Source organism: Mastigoproctus giganteus, chromosome 9, assembly GCF_048544385.1.
Source record: "Mastigoproctus giganteus isolate SK-2022 chromosome 9, ASM4854438v1, whole genome shotgun sequence".
NCBI lineage: Eukaryota > Metazoa > Arthropoda > Arachnida > Uropygi > Thelyphonidae > Mastigoproctus > Mastigoproctus giganteus.
In genome coordinates, this window is record NC_143583.1 from 80981355 (window position 1) to 81000820 (window position 19466).

Genomic DNA, 19466 nt, shown 5'->3' on the forward strand with positions numbered 1-19466 from the left:
ATTTACATTAGTACTGTAATCCAGTACCACAAAAACAAATATTTCATTTGTTTTATGTTTTCCAAAATTTGTTTGAACAAATTCTTTCCAATATCTTCTACTCTTCACATAATTTTTTGTCCAGACAAACTGTTTTGTATCATTTTTCATTTCTCTGGACAAATTTATTCAACAACTTTTAACAAATTCAGCATCACCAAACTGAACCGTTTACTTTCAAAAGTGATCAAATGTGAAACTTGATAACTGGCACTTGCAGGGGATAAATTTGACTGATACATTTTCAGTGTGTTTTGCTGTTTTCTTAATTTGTTTTGTAACTTTGAACAATACACTTTTTGCAACACTCCTTTATATTGATCATAAGATTTATGCTTGGAATCATAGTGTCATTTTAATTTATATCTTTAAAAACTGAGTCTCATCAGTCAGCAAACACACTGCTTTTTCATTGTACTCAATGAAGAAATAGTCTTCAATTCACCTTTGATTAAAAACACGACCCTCCAAATCAACACTCCTCATTCAGAACATTTTTAAGGATGATTTTTTAATGCAACACAACATAAGTGTATTTAACGTATATAATTATGACTGCACTGGAGTACTACGCGTTTGATACAGTCCAGATACCCTTACATGCGTACAGAGGCAGTGACATGACTAAAATGTTGTTTTAGTCCACTTTTTGAGCAGGCTGTATAAAAATTATTCGCGGGCCGGATATGGCTCGCAGGCCATAGGTTGGACACCACTGGTCTAGATGATTTTGGAGTGCTTTTTTAACCAGTGCCTTTATTAATTTCCCCAGAACAGAAGTTAAATCGAAAGGTCTGTAATTAATCGTGTCACCTTTCGATCTCCCTTTGTGAATTCGGGTTACATTTGCACTTCTCCAGTCCGTGGGGACCTCCACTGAGTCCAAGGCTAAGGGCCAGCTTACTTCCTTTGCTGCCTCCTTTAATATAACTGGATGGATTCCATCCAGCCCAGGTGCCTTATGTTTCATTTCAACAATTTCTCCTCCACTTTGCTCTCAGTTATTACAAAATCATTTAATGGCATGTTATAATTTGATAAGCTTCTGGCCTAACACTTTCTTATAGAATTTCTCACCTGTGAATAGAGATGCAAACTACTCATTCAGTTTTTCAGCTATCTGAGCAGAATCATCAACAATAAAACCATTTATATCAAGATATTGATACTGATTTTGGTTTTTAACTAAATGTTTATGACATTTAGTTAAAAACCAAAAGGACATGTGTAAAAAATATAACTAAATTAATCAAAAATTATAAGGATGAAGTTTACACAGAAAAAACACTTTTGAAGAATGGAGCAAATACTTGGTTGAATTGTTAATGAAAAACTTGAAGATGTTACTGTCAGACTGAAATGGGAAAAATTGTGCATACTATATTTTGTTTATGATCGAAAATATCAATGAAAAGGCAGCAATTTTAAATGAAATTATAATGCTGAAAGATGGAGGGAAGGAAAAATGGTGTCACTAGTTAAATCACTTTATCCAGGGGTCATTTTCTAAAAAGAAAAAGTTCCATAAGATTGGACCAAGGCCTTATTATTAATCATAACAATATATAAAACAGGAAATAAAGCTGAATGCAGAAATTACAGGGGGGTATTTTAGCCTTGAAGAACATCTTGTAAAATTAAAAACAGTACTTCTAACCTTCTCTATAAAATATTTTAGAGGTTAGAAGCATTGTTGGGGAAGTACAGTCAGGCTTAGGTCAAACAGAGCACTGTTTGATCATGTAGTATTAAATATTTCAACCAAGACAAGTTAGAAAAAAGATGGACACAAAAAAAAAAAAAAAAAATTGTATTTAGAATTCATTGTTTTTGAAAAAAAAACAATGGTACCTAGAAACCTGATCTTTCTAATTTAAAAAAATATGTAATCAAGGATCTTTTAAGAGGAATAAAAACCACATGTTTTTATTCCTCATGTTCTGGCATTGCTGAAGTGGAACATTATCATCAAGGTCTGGAAGAACATTCTGCAGGAACTGAAGGTAAGCTCTCCTGTTAGCCTGTTTGGCAGAAAGTGTGGTCCAATTAGACAGTCTCCTAGTAGTCCTGCCCAGACATTCAATGAAAAACGTTGCCGATGTCGTGGTTCGTGAACTGCATTAGGATTTGTCGGACCAAATGTGACAGTTATGCAAATTAAAAATACCATCACGAGTAAACTCAGCTTTGTCAGAGAACAAAATGTTGTTTCAAAATTGGGGGTTCAGGACACTGTCGTTGCATCCACTGGCAGAAGTTCACTCTGGGAGGGTAGTCTGTATTTCTCAGACCTTGTACACATTGGATATGGTAGGAGTACAGTAATTGGTAATGTAAAATTCACCACACACTGCTATGAATCAGTATATGCTCTTGCAGAGCAACCCTCCTTGTTGAAATTCCTGGATTTTCTATTCTTTCTAACACCCTTTCCTCAACATCAGGTGTTATGCTTCTGGGCCTACCTGCTCATATTCCATGTGTGAAGCACCCATGTTCTCTAAGGCACTGATGTACCCTGATGAATGTGCACCTGTTGGGCTGCCTTCGTCAGGGAAATGCTTCTTGGTACAAACGTGCAGCCTTGAGTGTACTGCCGTTGGCTTTACTATACATCAAGTGCATGTCTGCATACTCTTCACTGCAACCTCTTTCCATGTTGACTATCCTTTGACAAGTACTAGTATGCCTGCTACCTCTCAGAGCATTGAGAGAGGGAAAAGGGAGAAAGGAAAAGGGAAATGAGCATAACCAAACCTAAACAAACAAGTCAGTGGTGGATCCCAACCCTGTACAGTTCACCCTATCAGTGGTGGATCCCAACTAGAAATGTGCAATATCTCAAAAACAATTCACTTAAGGACCCATGTTCACTAGCCTTTTTTTGCATATTGTAGTCTTTACAGTTCACCTTTAAATTACTGACCATTACTTTTGAAACACCCTGTATAATAAAGACTAACTTTTCTCAATTTTTTTTTCCCTGCTTCCCTTTTATGCAAATAGTACAATTAGAATTGATTAGGAAAAAACTGTTTTCAGATAACAGATTTTAAATTCCCAAATGTTTTCATATAACAGATTCTAAATCAATTAATTTTCCTCAGACTTCAGTAATCCTCAGGTTTTCCAGATCCATGGAAACCCCACAAAAAAACTCAGAGAGAGAAGAGGGAAATTTATGAAAATTCAGGTGTATGTAGGAACAGTGTTTAGTGAAAACAGGATATCAAATGTGGAAGGCAGCAGAAAGTGTAGGAAACCGGTTAAATTCAGTCAGATCAAAAAAGAAATTAGATAAAAAGAAAAATGCTGTTTATAACACAGTTTAAGCCTATTTTTAAACTACAGAGCTAATAAAAAAAACAAAAAAAAAACTTGTGCATCCGATTAAAGGTAAGTGAAGCAAACTAAAATAATATGGGCATGTAGTACATGAATAAATTTAGAAAATATCAAGCCAAACATACCCCAGATGACAACTTGTAATATAACATACAGGACAAATACATAATCAACATATACAAAGCAGATCCATATACACAACTGTGGCTTAATGCAAGAACAACCAAATGTCAACAATCGTAATTTCTGGGAATATGCAATTGAAATTCTGTACAAAACTGCCAATCTTTTTGAAACCAAAACTACTTTTGCTATATTTGCCACTCTACACTAATAATACTGAATACAACTGTCACCATTTCTGACATTAAGTTGTTGTAGCATTTAAAATCTCTAAATTATTGACATTTGTTGTTTTAGCAATAACAACATCCAATTATTTAACAATAAATTGGTTATTTTTACAGTGGTTATTTCTATAGAATTTATCACCTTTCTGTTTTACTGTTTAATAGCATTTCTATAGGGAGAGGTATGGCTTAATGGTTAATTATTTTTGCAAAAAGTAAACTACTACTACTACTTTTGAGTTTTATCATGCTTTATTATTTTATTGCAATCACAACATTAAGACACATTAAACATTGCCTAGTAGTCCTGCCCAGTAGGACTACTAGGCAGATAAAAATAAAATTAACTTTAACAGATGAAAAATTACAATACATTCTAAGTTCCATCTGGTAGGGATTTGAAACTGTTTCCAGGAGGACCACCCAGCTTAAGGTTATTACCATTTAATTGAATTATAAAGGGCAGTAACGACTGCAGGCCTAAGTTTTTCTGCTGAAATTGGGATCCACTTAGTGTTAACTGGAGACAAATTTTGATTACCAGAATGTCTACTTTTTCTTGATAAATCTAATGTCTAGAACTCTTCTTGTTCTTGAAGGAAAGCTTATAAAATAATTTTCCAGGAGAATCATAACTATATTATAACCATTTAATCTTAAGCCATGGAACAGATTCTCTTAAGGTGTTTTTTGTGCACATAAGACACACAAAGAAGTTCAATAAAGTTCAAGAATTTGTTTTGCTCAAGTTCTACAACTTATCGGCAGTTTTCCAGGAACTAGCCAGATCAAGTTTGCCCAGTCTCTTGGTGTTTTCATTTTTGCCATTGTGGTGTTTTGTTTTCTCAATGGATGCATGAATGGAGTCAGCCACCATGCAAGTATGACCAGGCTGTAGGAACTTCTGATTAACCACCATCAGCTGACTTTTGCAACCTTGTAGCTCAGAAAACATACTGAGGAGCATTAGTGTGAAATTGATGTTTCTGTTCAGCAACTACAAGAGTCACTGAACATATTGACTTCGTCTACATCTTTAAGTTGTGACAGAAGGTGTTGGCAAATACGTGAAGCAATTTCATTGTTCCCTAGTCCGGCAATGGTTTCATCTCACAAGTAACACTGAGCAGATTGCTTGGAGTTGGTAACACAACACACAGTTAAATTCAGAGTCCACAATGATCTTTTATAAAAAGATATTCTGCTGTATAACAATGGTGTTGGCAGATACTTCTGGAAATCAAAACAAAGAAAATAAAGGTTGGGATGTTCTCTAATTTTTTGTTCATTCTCTTCTGTTCATTGCTAGATTCTGCTAAATTCAAATGAATTTTCTTTTCCTCGTCAATTTTATGACCTTCCTCTAGAGTTAATGTTTTAAGTAAAAGTTCAAATTTGTCACACTTGCCAAAAGTGTCATTCTTTGGCCAATGAAATTACAAGTTAAAATTTTCAACAAAGATTTTTCGGTAAATGGCCTCAAGTTACGTTCTTCACAATCTGTTTTATACAATCTATACATTTTAGATATCAGTAATGTCTTGAGTTAGATATTTTTTTTCTGTGTGAGATCTTGAATAATGACTGCAGTAAGCTGGGAATCATCTTAAGTGATCTATTATTTTCTTCTTACTTTCATTTGATATCTGTTTTAGATGTCCGTGTTTACTTCTACCATTTTCTGGGCAAATACCACTGTTACAAACACATTTCTTTTCAACAATTATTCAAAATTTCATTAAGGTCACAGTCTGCTTATTTAGAATCATTGTTTGATATACCTCCATTCTGTTTATACCTTACTGCAAAAAATACTTCCTTGAAAAGGAGTGGCTGCTTAAGTGCTTCACTTGATAGCTTATAAAAATCTTTAAATACATTTTCCCAGTCATCGTCATTTAATATCTCAAAACACTTTCTTTGGCAAGCACATGGTGGGTTCAATTCCTTACTGGGTTTAATTTTTCCTGTTGTAGACATGTATTCTTTTCCTTCCATCCTAGCTATTTTTCAAACATTACGAGCCCATTTAGAAGAGTAATTTTCACTTCGTTGTTGGTTCAGCATCTTTCTTCCTTTCATCCTTCCTTAGCGTGCCTAATATTGACTTTAATCCTCCATGGTTCTTTCTCAGAATCAGAAGAATCTTAACTTTCTGAGGGATTATATTCAGAACTATCTGAAAAGAGGGGACCAGGAGAATTAGCTGTCTGTCTCACAGTTTCTGCTTTCTCATTTTCAGGCACAGGCCTTAAATCTAGAAAAGAATTTATCACAATTAGTGATCACTATCATATATATCATTAAAAGTTAGAACATGAGTTAAATATTTATTCATTAATCATTACATCCAGTTAAAGGGGCTGGCATGGAAGCAGCTGGCCTCTGCAGAATTATAAGAAGTGGCAAATTCAGTATTCTTTTCTATAAATAAAAATTCAGTATTCAGATGTAAATCTAACTTCACTATTATACTAACACATTTCTAAAGCATTGGTAAAAAAAAAAAAGTTACAAAAAAATTAGAAAAAAAAATTGTTACTTTTTGGATGGTGAAATACCACCATAGCTAATGGCGAAAATTCAACAAATAACTAAATAAAATAAAGCAGTGCTTACCTTTCTTTTTGTTCTCTGCATTCTGACACATTTCTATCATTCGCCATGTTCTTGAGGACATTGTTCCACAACAGTAAACTTAACAATACTAAACACTAGCCAAGAGTACTTTTAAGAAATAAAATCAAACTCACTATAACCCACCACAGCATGAAACAAATGCAATGCATTCTGGTAGTAAAATAGCTAAAGTTGACATTGGCTGTTCTAGTATTGAGAATTATTCAAGATGCTTCACCAAAGTCCACACTGGTCATTACTGAACTGAAATTATTTAAGGTTGCTGATATGACATTGGTTCAAGGGATCTCAACACTCAAGGTTCTGTTATAGTTAAAACATTGGTTGTTCTTGCATAGAAAACCCCACATTTCTGTGAGCTCATTTCTTAGCTTATCTCATTTTGACCAAAAACCGACATAGGTTGTTATTCATGCATTAAGCCACAGATATTAATTACAGCTTTCTACTTTTTATCATGAAAGATTGGAGAAGAGAGATTAGCTAAACCTTATTCAAGCAAAAATGAAAGGTAAGGTTAGGGGCAGATTAAAAGGGAGAGAGATCAACATTATGCAAGCATCAAAGGAAAGAGGGCTTACTCTACTAGAACTAAAGATCTGGCAGGATAGCATAGCAATAAATAACGAATGGAAGACTGACAGCCCATGAAACATATAATCAGTTCTTGCATAGCACTGGACATAACAGATTTGAAAGACTACAATTATGATTTTTCGCTGTACTTCAAATTACAACTAAGAAATTCTGCATTTCTGCTGAACAGTTAAAAAAAAAAAAAAAAAAATATCACTGAAAGTAGAAAAGTGAATCCTAATATACAGCAGACTATAAATATTAAGCCAGCTTAAAGTTAGATATGAACTTCAGGAATTTTATGTTATGATAGATGCAAAACAGCAATGAATCAATTAAAAATATTTAAAAAATTTAAATAAAAGAAGCTAATTATAAACTTGACTAACAGTAACTGACAAAGACTTACAATATTTCGTGAATCTTTATACAGAATCTTAAGCATATCCATTGCTTTAATCATACTTTGCATGGCCATAAATATATTTTGGTAAACCAGCTTGATAAAGCCCTTTTTGTCTTCATCAGAGTATCCCGATCCATGGATAATTCTCATCTGCTTGATGAAGGTACTTTTTCCAGATTCTCCAGTTCCTATAAAGAGATTTGCATACTTGATTTATTTATTTTTTTGTGCACAACACCATTAATAATAAGTTCAGTGTTCAAAAAGAACACAAACCTACAGATGTTAAAGTATCTTTGTTTCAGATCATTAAGTACAAAAATGGGGTAAGTTTGAAGAATAACTACTGCCACTCCACTAGAAAAGTGTTTTTCATTCCACAGACACCTTCTGGATACTTATGAAGTTCTTGCAACATAACTTTAACGAAGGATGTAGACTTTTGGTTAACAAAAACCACCAAAAACTCAGAGAACATCTTATAACAAAGAGCCTGATGTAAAAGCAACACATTGCAAATATCCAACATTTTTGGGACATCATCAACAGTCATGCATGAAAATAGTATTAAAAAATAAATATGACACTAACAGAATATAATATACTCTTCTTGCATACAAATAATTGTGTTGTTTTCTTTTCTGTTCCTGATACCACAATCTCACTACTGCTCAGGTTGTGAGCAGTAGTGAGATTACTCCTTCAAACAAAACAGCTACACAAAAGTGTATGTCTACTCAAAGAGTATGCAGAGGCTTACAGTTTTGGTTCTGGTTTCAGTAGTAAAAAAAAAAAAAAAAAAAAAAAAGTGTTGTATGCAATCAATTTTAACCAGACTTTTGGAATTACATAGAGTATGATTCTGTTCTGCTTTCTAATGTTACAGTTTACAATGTACCAGATACTCTCCAATTCTCTTCTTGTACTACTCAAAGCTTCAAAAACAGACTGAAACATCTTTGTTTTCAAACAGGATAACACAGCAACAATAAATTCTTTTGAATGCCTGACAATGTGAAACAGTCAAGAATTCAAAAATACTTGACTTAGTGTTCACTTTTTAAGTGATTTACTTTTCTTTAGGCTATTATGGCATTTTAATTTTTTGTACACCTTTATGTGGAGTAAAGTATTCACCTATCTGCTTTCAAGAAATTATCATCAGTATTCATTTTTGAAAGTTACATTAAAAATCAGTTATGAAATCACAAGTGAAGATGCTGCAATGTATATGGCAGTGACCATATCCATCCAAACAAATGAGATTTGCCTTGAAAGATAAATTAAAAAAAAAAAAAAAAACCGAAGTATCAGAGATGCATACAGAAGACGAATTCTTTATGGACAAGAAGTTGCCAAATTCTACAAGGACGTTTTCATGGCAAAGCATCATCTGTCAGATCAGGTTTGTAAGGCTCCTCTGAAAAACATTGCACACATCACTATAAAATCAAGACAGTACAGGAAATGCAGCTGAGAACAGATCACAGTACAGTTAGTATTTTGAAGAACACAACTCCTTAGATTGAAAATTAAAGAATGGCCATGGACAGATCAACACAGTTCCATTTGGATGTGTAAATTAGTTCTGAGAATTCTCAAATATTGTCAAGACAGTCTTTATGAAATCTGATACTTCACTACACTTCAAAAAAAAAAAAAAAAAAAAAAAAAAATGAAGTATGGTATGCAAATTTGTGAAAGAGACCTACATTACTTTCTTTTACCATCATGCAATATTTGTGGAAACAATACCATCAGATGAAATCCCTAAAATATGGTTTTAACAAGACACTAACTGATCTCAAAAGATGTTTCACATGGATACCCCAAGTCCAGACCTTATTCCATCTGGTTTTTGTAGGATTTTTAAAAGAATACTGAGTACTCAAATCACATGTATTCACTGGAATTTAGCCTGCAGTAGATATTTCTACGGTGCTTCAACAATTTCTGCAATATATGTGTGAAGAAATAGGGGGGGTAATTTGAGGTACTGTCTTATATGTTGCGCGGAAGGTGTTAACTGTTATAAAATTATTAATAGTACTAAAGCTGTTCCAAGAATGTCGTGAAAACCTAAGTTTTCAAGACATTCTTGGAACAGCTTTCTGGTTTTTGTAGGATTTTTAAAAGAATACTGAGTACTCAAATCACATGTATTCACTGGAATTTAGCCTGCAGTAGATATTTCTACAGTGCTTCAACAATTTCTGCAATATATGTGTGAAGAAATAGGGGGTAATTTGAGGTACTGTCTTATATGTTGCGCGGAAGGTGTTAACTGTTATAAAATTATTAATAGTACTAAAGCTGTTCCAAGAATGTCGTGAAAACCTAAGTTTTCAAGCCATTCTTCAAACTGCTTAACATAACATCCCAAGATGAAGCAATAATTTGTTGACTGGTCCTACAAGATTGCGGAACGTGTAAGCAAAATATCTTAGAAACATGAAATTTGAACATTATTAACCAAGGTTAGGAAAATTATTTCAAATGGTTTTCATGCAAGAGAACCTAGAAGCCCTTTTTTTTGGTGGTGGTAGTAATAATGGAGGCATGTGATGCAAGAAAGCAAGTGTATATAATGTAGCATCAGACAAAAAAAAAAAAAAACCCAATTTCACACATCCATTCCCTCTAAATGTTTTTCCAGTTCCTCCTTGAATTTATTTAAGCTAACAACTTCCACAACGACAGATGGAATTTTGTTCCAGCAATTAACCACCTACTGGCTAAAGGCAAATTTCCGCACATCTATTATACAACAGTCTTTCCTCAATTTGAATTTATGCCCCCTCAGATTCATAATCTGAGCAAGCAGAAGAATCCCATCAGAATTCAGCATGCTCAACCAATTCAAGGCCTTATGTACCTCAATCAGATCAATCAGTGCCTCCAGACACTGAAATTTGCAGAACTTAAAGCCTTTCTTGGTAAGAGGACCCCTTCGTTCCCCTCACCAATCTTGTTGCCTTTCTCTGTACATGCTCAACCAATTCAACATCCTTCCTAAAATGAGGCCTCCAGCCCTGTCTACAGTACTCAAGGCATGGACTGACCATTGCCTTATACAAAGGGATAATTATCTGCTTTCCATACTAGCAAAATTCCTGTATATCATTGACAATACCCCATGACCAGCTCTGGCAGGCCTGTCTGCATTGCTCAGACAACTTCATATCTGACTGCACAATTACTCCTAGATCTTTTTCATTTTCGACCACCATAAGTGTAGTACAATACAGTTGGTACATTTCTTGGTGTTTACTTCAGTTGCCACTTCTCAGCCCATCTGCCCAAATTTTCTAGATCCTGTTGCAGTAGTACACTGCCATTAATGTCATCAACAACCCTACTAACCTGTGTATCAGCTACAAACTTTGACATTAAGCCTGATATACCTTCATCAATATCACTGATAAATATACAAAACAGTGGGCCCAACACAGAACCATGGGGGACTCCACTAATAACATTAGGTAACAAAGAGCAGCATCCATTGATTACCAGTCTGCATTCTCCCACTCAACCACCCTCTTATCCATTGTAGCAACTTACCTTTAATACCATATGCTCCAATTTGTACAGTAGTCTTCCGTGCACAGTAGTGTCAAAAGCTTTCCTGAAATCCAAGTATATGATATCAATTCCTTTGTTCCTTTGTGACTACATCATGGTACCAATCAAATTTGTCAGACAAGACTTTCCCTTAACAAACCCATGCTGTGTCTGAATTATTGCTGCAGTCTTGTCTAGATGATCCTTCAATACATCTTTAACCAGCGACTCCATTATTTTCCCCTTAACAGAAGTTAAACTAACTGATCTGTAATTACTCGTGTCACCCTTAGATCCCCTTTGTGAATTGGGGATACATTTGCATATCTCAAGTCCATTGGGACTTCCTTTGCTGCTTCCTTTAATATAACGGGATAGATCCCATCCACCCCAGTTGCCTTAAGTTTAACTTCAACAGTTTTCCTCCACTTTGTTCTCAGTTATTACAGAATCATTAACCACTCTGTTACAGTTTGATAAACTGTCTGGCATTTTCCTCCCTTAATAACTCCTTATGTGTGAATGTAGATGCAAAATACTCATTCAGATTTTCAGCTATCTGAGGAGGATCAGCAACAGTCAAACCATCGATATCAAATGGACCAATCTGATTCATCCCGTTCCTTCTAGACTTTATATAGGTAAATAAGTCCTTGCTGTTTTTCTTAGCATTCTTTGCCAAAGATTTCTCGTAATCTGTTTTCGCTTGCCTAACCTCTTTAGTGACTTGATTACAGACTAGCTTATATCTGATGGCTTCTGTGTCACCTGATAATTTATATTCATCCTATGCATTTTTCTTCTCTGCCACGAGTCTCATTAGTTCATTTGATAACCATTTAGGTCTAAACCTTGAACAATATTTCTTAATCGGTATGAAAAGCCTAGTAGCTTCTACAATTAGTTTCTTAAATCCTTCCCACTTAGAATTTGCTGTTGGTGATATCATCAGTTTGTCCCACTGTACAGAATTTAAAAACTGTCTGAGACCACTTTGTTACCTCTACAGAAGCAAAAACCTTTCCCTTTACACCTGATAGTAATTATATCTTTAAGTAAATCCAACATAAGTACACTATGATCACTGCTACCTAGTGGTTCCTTTATCTGCAAATTCTTTATACACGAATAATCATTGTTGATAACCAGATCAAGAGTGTTATACCCTCTGGTTGTTTCTCAAACATGCTGCTGCAGAAAAAAATCATCCAATAAATCCACAAAAGTCTTGCTAGTGTGCGAGTGACCAACCCACAAGTTCCAGTCAATATCTGGGAAGTGGTGGTAGTTGTTGGCGCATCGGCTTCTGTGGCCATAATGACCCTCCCAAGGTTTTTGCAGTACTTTGATCCAAGCCAGAGGCGGGATTCGAACCCGCGACCTTTGGGTTGCCAGGCAGGCACTTGACCCACCTGTCTAGCCCGGTCGGCACTGGGAAGTTAAAACCCCCAATTATAACAGTCTGATTTACGGGTTCATTCTATTTTTTTTGTACAATTGTTCGTTGTACCCATTAAGTCATTAGCCCTATAACACACTCCTCTCATTTTTGCTTTCCCATTGCTTATGTTACATCAAATTGACTCATCATTGCACTGTCCATCTATGTCAACTGGATGCACTTCCTTAGAATTTGTTTTTCTTAATTAACAGCTTAATTAACCTCTCCTCCCTTCCTATTCTTTCTGTACACTTTGTACTCCCCAAATTCTAATTCCGCACTGCTTATATCTGTGTGACACCATGTTTCTGATATCTCAACAGTATCTGCCTTTGTCTTTCCCAGCACTTCAAATTCAAATTTATTTGGTGATTGTGAAGATTATGATGAGAACCTCTACATGGAAATGGAATGGACAAGTAAGCGTGAATGTCTTATTGTGGGCGATTTTAATTTGCCTCTAATTGATAGGAGCAAATGGGAAGGAAACTCCATATGGGGGACAAAATTTTAAAATCAACTAGACGATTGCTATTTGTATCAACATGTTAGGGAAAAGAATACTCTAGACCTCATCTCCCATAAACCAGATGAAGGCCTTAACAGTACAGGAACCAGTAGCAGGAAGCGATCACTGAGTTCTACGGTGGACGTTGAAGAGAGAGAGATAGCAGTAGTTAAAGGTAAAGGAATAGATTATAATTTCAAGAGAGGAAATTACAGTGGCTTAAGATGCTACATGGCCTCTGTTAACTGGGTAGATATCTGACAGAGAGGGAATACAATTGAATTATGGTATACCTTTAAAACATTAATCGCAGAAGATCTGAATGCATATATACCATTAAAAAAAATATTCCACGAGGAGGTTTCAAATTGGATGAATAATGAAGTTGCCAGATTACTTGAGCAGGAAAAGACGGCATGGAAAAGTTAGAACAATAAAAACTACTGAAGCCTTAACAGCTACAGATTGATCTGTAATAGTGCCACAGAAAAGGTTAGGCTGGCAAAGGCAGATTATGAGAAATTACCGGCAAAGGTAGCAAAGAAAGGGGGATAAAGAATTCTTTACATATATAAATACACAGAAGAGAAGAACAAACCAGATTGAACCCTTATGTAATAGACATGAGATAGTATCAGATATCCCAGCTCAAGTTGCAGTTGAACTCAACAGTTACTTTGCATTGATATTTACAGAAGAAAAACCCTTTTAAGTCAGTGAGAAATTATGGGAGTGAAGTTGAAAAAAGTAATTATTGATGTTGAAATTTCATGTGTTTATTTAATGAAAAAAACTTTTGAACAGTGAGGCACCTGGGGTTGAGGGCATGTACCCTATAATCTTAAGGGAGGTGGGGAGCGAGTGCATTGAAACATTGAGGATAATTATGAGAGCATCACTGGACTTGGGTATGATTCCATTGGATTGGAAAAAAGTGCCAATGTATCTCCAATATATAAGGGTGGTTCTAAGAGTGAAGTGGGAAATTACTGGCTGGTTAGTCTAATTTCAGTAGTAAGGAAAATCATGGAGACAATGATCAAAGGTGGAATTCAGGATCATTTAGATAGTAATGTAATTCTGAAGGATACTCAGCACGATTCTGTAAAGGGAAAATCATATTTAACTAATCTGGTTAGTTATTTTGACAGGATCATTCAAGGGCTGGACTTGGATAATAATTTCGACATTTGGATTTCAGCAAAGCATTTGACTCAGTTCCATATGAACGGTTACTTTATAAGCTGGAACAGGTTGGACTCGCAGGGAAAATCCTTAGATGGCTTCAGGGCAGGAGGCAGAGGTGTGATAAATGATTATTCCTCAGATTGGGTTGATGTAAGGAGTGGGGTTCCCCAAAGATCCATATTGGCACCACTGTTGTTTTTGATTTTCATAATTGACTTTGATGAAGGGATAGAGGGCGTGATGTCTAAATTTACAGATGATGTAAAGACTGACAGAGTAGTTAATGATCGCCACCGAGCAGAGCTTCTTCAGAATGACTTACATCGATTTCAGGGATGGTCAGAAAAATGACAGCTATGCTTTAATCCAACAAAGCGTAAGGTTGCACCTGAGGAACAGTAACCCCAAAATAACTTATACACTTGGTGGAGTTGAACTAAAGCCGGTAGTGGAGGAACTGGACTTTGGTATTACAGTACGGTCAGACATGAAGTTCTCAGAGCATTGTAAACTGGTTACAAGGAAAGCCTATGGTGGTCAATGACTTATCGAACAATTGCTAGTAGAGATAAGGACATTATAATCCCATTATACAGGGTGTCTCAAAAATATTGGTACAAACGTTTAGGAGGTAGGTAACATCTAAAGGAATGTGAATTGCATAGGAACCCATAACCAGAAACGTCACCGTAAGTCGGTACATGGCGCTGTTCATCAGTTCGTGAGAGGGAAAATTTCTGGTTTACTCATTCAAGCAGTAGTCGCCGCATGAAGAGCATGCATCAATATACGGACTGTGAGCTAGCAGACATGCACATAGTGTATGGATTAGCAGAGGGCCCACGCGGTGTGTGCCCCCATGCGGCACAACACCGCTTCACAATAAATGTGTGGGCAGGTATGGTTGATGACTGCTTAGTCGGCCCATATCTGTTACCATCCCACATGAACTCCGCTAAATATCGGATCTTTCTTGAACAAGTTCTACCAGGGTTACTTGACGATGTTCCAGCAAATGTGAGATGCAACATTTGGTTTCAACATGACGGGGCACCTGCCCATTATGGAAGGTGTGTTCGTGACGATTTGAACAGGCATTTTGGGCATCGATGGATTGGCCGTGGTGGACCCATTGCCTGGCCCCCACGCTCACCTGATTTATCGAGCCTTGATTTCTTTCTGTGGGGGCCCTCAAATCTATCGTGTATGAATCGCCCATGGAGATGGAAATGGATCTGAAGGCGAGACTCGTCTGCACTGCTGCTACTGTCAAAGAAATTCCAGGTGTGTTCGACCGTGTCTGCCAATCCATGCCGTGTCGGTGTCACGCACGCATCGCGTTTCATGGTGGAACCTTCGAGCATCTGTTGTAACATCATGAAATGCATCCATCTCTTACTCCATTGTTAATTTTTTTTTTTTAACGAAAACCCCAAACACGAAAGGTATCAAAACCTATAGTACTTAGTACCGTACATGGGTTGAAAGAGAAGTATGGGGGGGGGGATGCCGGAAACTTTGCTCTAGAGACTAAACATGGGTTTCACCACTTCAAGCCTCCAATAAGCAAAGTGGTGGTATTGCACCGGTTGATGAGAGTCATCTACCACCTACGTCAAATAAATGTTTGCCACTAATTACTGTCTTGTGTCATTTCTGCTTCTTGTGCCTCTGATACTACTTTCCCATGATGTTTCCGGTTATGGGTTCCTATGCGATTCACATTCCTTTAGATGTTACCTGCCTCCCCTAAACGTTTACACCAATATTTTTGAGACACCCTGTATAAAGCTATTGTTAGACCACACTTGGCAAACTGTGTTCAAGTATGGAGACCACACCAAAAGAAAGATTTTGCTTCTTGAAAAGGTACAAAGACAGGTAACTCTCCTTGTGAGATCGGCAAAAGGGCATCCATATGAAGAAAGACTACGAATATGTGGGGTGCGCAGCTTGGAAACTAGGCACCTTAGAGGAGACTTGATTGAGGTGTTCAAGGCTCTGAGAGGCATAAATAAAATGAATGAGGATGAAATTCTCATGTTTATAAATGATTCTAGAACTAGGGGCCATAATTTAAAGTTATAGGGGAGATGTTTAGACTGAATTGCAGGAAGTTTTATTTTAGCACAAGCAAATTATAAATTACTGGGATAAGTTACTTAAGTGGGTGGTAGAGGTTGACAGTTTGAGGAAATTCAAAGGTCAGCTGGATAATTACCTACTGGAGGAGGGAAACACATAGGCTGTTCATTTCCTTTTCTCTTATTATTTTATATATTATTTTTTGTTATTTTATTATTATGATTATTATTATTTTTTTGGCTGGTGCTACATAAGCCATACGCTTCCTTGCACCATGAGGCTATTGCTAATACTATACATGCACCTATTCTTAGTTATCCTAACACAGCCCATGTATTTATTTGTTTCATGACTTCCACCCTCCAGGCTGCTGCTCATTCTAATAGAAACAATGCAAGATTAACTTCTACCTCTGCCTGAGGCTACTATTAACCTTTAGTCTGTGAATCCCCCCCCCCAAAGCTAGCAGTTTTCCTAACCATCTAATGCTGCCTCGATATCATCAGCAAAACACTCTTGCACCCCTTCTATTTAAGTGTATTTCATTCTTGTAGAAATAATCTCTACTGTTAACAAACACAAACCACACTGAAAAAAAAAATTCTACCCCATGAGCCTTGCACAATCCCTCCAGGGCCGAATTGATTGACAAGGCTTCTCATCATATACTCCCTCCTATGCCTGGGCAGAATTCCAGACACTTTCAAATTTAACCCTAATTCATGACTTTTTGTCATCATTGACCTGTACTTGCTAATTAAGTCTGTAGATCTTTTACTCTTAAGGTCATTGGTGCCAACTTTTGTGCCCTTAAAAGATGATATCTGCTCTACAACATCATTAACTTTTGCCCCTGGCAGACATACCCTGATCCGTTCCACCTATCCTTTATGCATAATATATAAGCCCCATCTCCCTTACAATAGTCACCAGCAATAACTAGTTCTTCTGGAACCAGTGCATTCTGCCTTGGAGATTACTTCTCTGTTGCCTGATGCACAAGAGTGAGCTCTGGCATTGAATTGGGCAGCTGAGAGCCTGATGGGTCCCCCATTTTAATACATTCAAGGGCTTCTACCCGACTCTTCAAATTGTCATAAGCACCCATCAGAACGCTGAGTTAGCACCTAATTTCTTGACACTCCTGCATCTAGCATACACAAAGACATCCTCCTTGGCTAGATCATGTCCTGTTCCAGAGTTCTGCAAACATTTCACAAGTTGCACATTTTTTTAGGTGGTGCTGCGTTGGAGAATTGCCCCCTCAGTTCTTCGCTGAGTCACAGCACTCCTGCTACTTGGTGCCTGTTGCTTTGCTGCTCTAGTCTGGGGTAGATATTAAAATTAATGAAAATTAATAAATTTTATTAATTATCAATACTACACTATCTAATAGTTTTCTAAATGCAGTGATTCGTATTACACTATCTAGTTTTACTTTAGAACTATTTATTTATTTTATATATAGCTACCTATATATCAAAAGCAATGATGCACCCAGCACCAAACCCTTGTGAGCTATTTGTAGCCTATTCCACTCAGAGTAATAGATGTTTATAATCACCTTTTGTGTTCTACTCTCTATTCATGTTAAAATCTTGCTATTAGTGGTACATTGTTCCAATTTATACACAGTGTTCATGTGGCGCCTCCGTAGCCAGGTGGGCAGGAGCAGCAGTGCGTAGCACACACTCCTTGATTAGACCGGGGTTTGAGCCCATGACCACCAAATACAGAGGATGCGGAAAGGTCAGGGAATGACCACCGCATAGCCCCGGAGCAATATGGCCTTAGTTGCTAATGCTCCTAAAAACCAAATAACAACAAGTGTTCATGTGGGACTGCATAAAAGATTTTATTAAAGACAAAATATTGGTTTTGTTATTGTCTTTAACTTCTGACTCTGTGTTTGTTTATTTTTGCTGTCAGAATTATTCTTTGTAGCCGGTTCTTTTGTGAAACAGTAAATTTCAAAAGGTACAACAACATGTTGCAGCTTTCAATATTACTTCCATGAGAAATATTCAAAGAAATTATATTAAATGAACAGCTTCTAAAATTACTTCTTTGAACGTTTCCCATATATCTTTCATTGGCACCACCAACTATTCCCTTGAATTTAATTCAAATAACTGTCATCATAATTTCCCCTCCAAAAATTATATTTATACACTGTGTTCAAAAATAAATTGCAACCCTTGGAGGAAACCAACATAGTACTTTTGTGTACTACAGAAATATTGCCTTCCTGATGAAGCATAACTGCTTTGCTATGCTCAGGTGCCAAATTCTTTTAATTGCCTTTGGTGTTATTTTATAAATTTGATATATACAAATATATATGAAATAGTTAAAATATTTTAGGAATAACTTGACACTTCAAGTAACATCCAGGTATCACATACAACAAATCAAAAAATATTGCATCACATAAATGCAAACTATGAATGATTTGGACACCAGGATTGGCATGACTAGAGCTGCCACCTCTACTGGAGTCTTCAGGTTTAGTATTAGCAAATGATGCAAGAAAGCAAGCTTATAAAGAATCAGCCAAAAAAAATAAAAATAATATATACACACTTCCCCCATCCATACCCTCCAAGAATTTGTCTGCTTCTACCTTGAATTTATTCAAACCATCCATTTCCACAACAGATGGAAGTTTGTTCCAACAGTCAACCGCCAGCTGGCTGAAGGAAAACTTCCGCACACAAAATCCTTCAATTTGAATTTATGTCCCGATGTTTCCAGGCACTGCAATTTACAGAACTGAAGCATGTCATGTTTGGGCTCTTTGTTGAAATTTTTCCCTGACTGATAAAATCAGACAAAATATAAATAAAAATTTCCATTCTATTTTGAGGCAAATGTGTTATTACTGTATGTTACTTTTTTAGAATGTATATTATTATTATTAATAGCCATATGGTGCAAAAAAATTTCCCTATTACCCTGAGAGAGAGAGAGAGAAAGAGAGAGAGAGAGAGAGAGAGAGAGAGAGAGAGAGAGAGAGAGAGAAATCACCAAGAAAGAGAAGGATGATATCCAGATATGAGCCAACTAACAAAACTGATTAATACTTCATATATTATACATTAAAACTGTTTAATGTTTTCGACTATGGTACTGATAAGATTCTAAACTGGAAATTATAAATCTACATAAGTAAAATTCTAACACTATAAAATTATATCTGGGTAATTTTCAGCACTGTCAAGCATCATTTAATAATTATAGCAACCCAAATATCAAATTTGGAAGTTAATGTAATTGCATCAAAGCTGATTTGAAATAAAAAGTATATAGAAGTTAATGTGATATATT

At 36.2% G+C, this 19466-nt stretch overlaps 1 protein-coding gene across 2 annotated transcripts in view; it reads right to left on the minus strand.

Annotated features, from left to right (window-relative positions):
- LOC150080485 (guanine nucleotide-binding protein G(q) subunit alpha) overlaps positions 1-19466 on the minus strand; it is a 214303-nt gene that overhangs the window by 105239 nt on the left and 89598 nt on the right. For both annotated transcript variants that reach the window (XM_090381701.1, XM_090381700.1), the window contains exon 2: positions 7360-7544. In XM_090381701.1, the coding sequence (XP_090237827.1) occupies positions 7360-7544 (185 nt within the window). The remainder of the gene's footprint in view (positions 1-7359; positions 7545-19466) is intronic.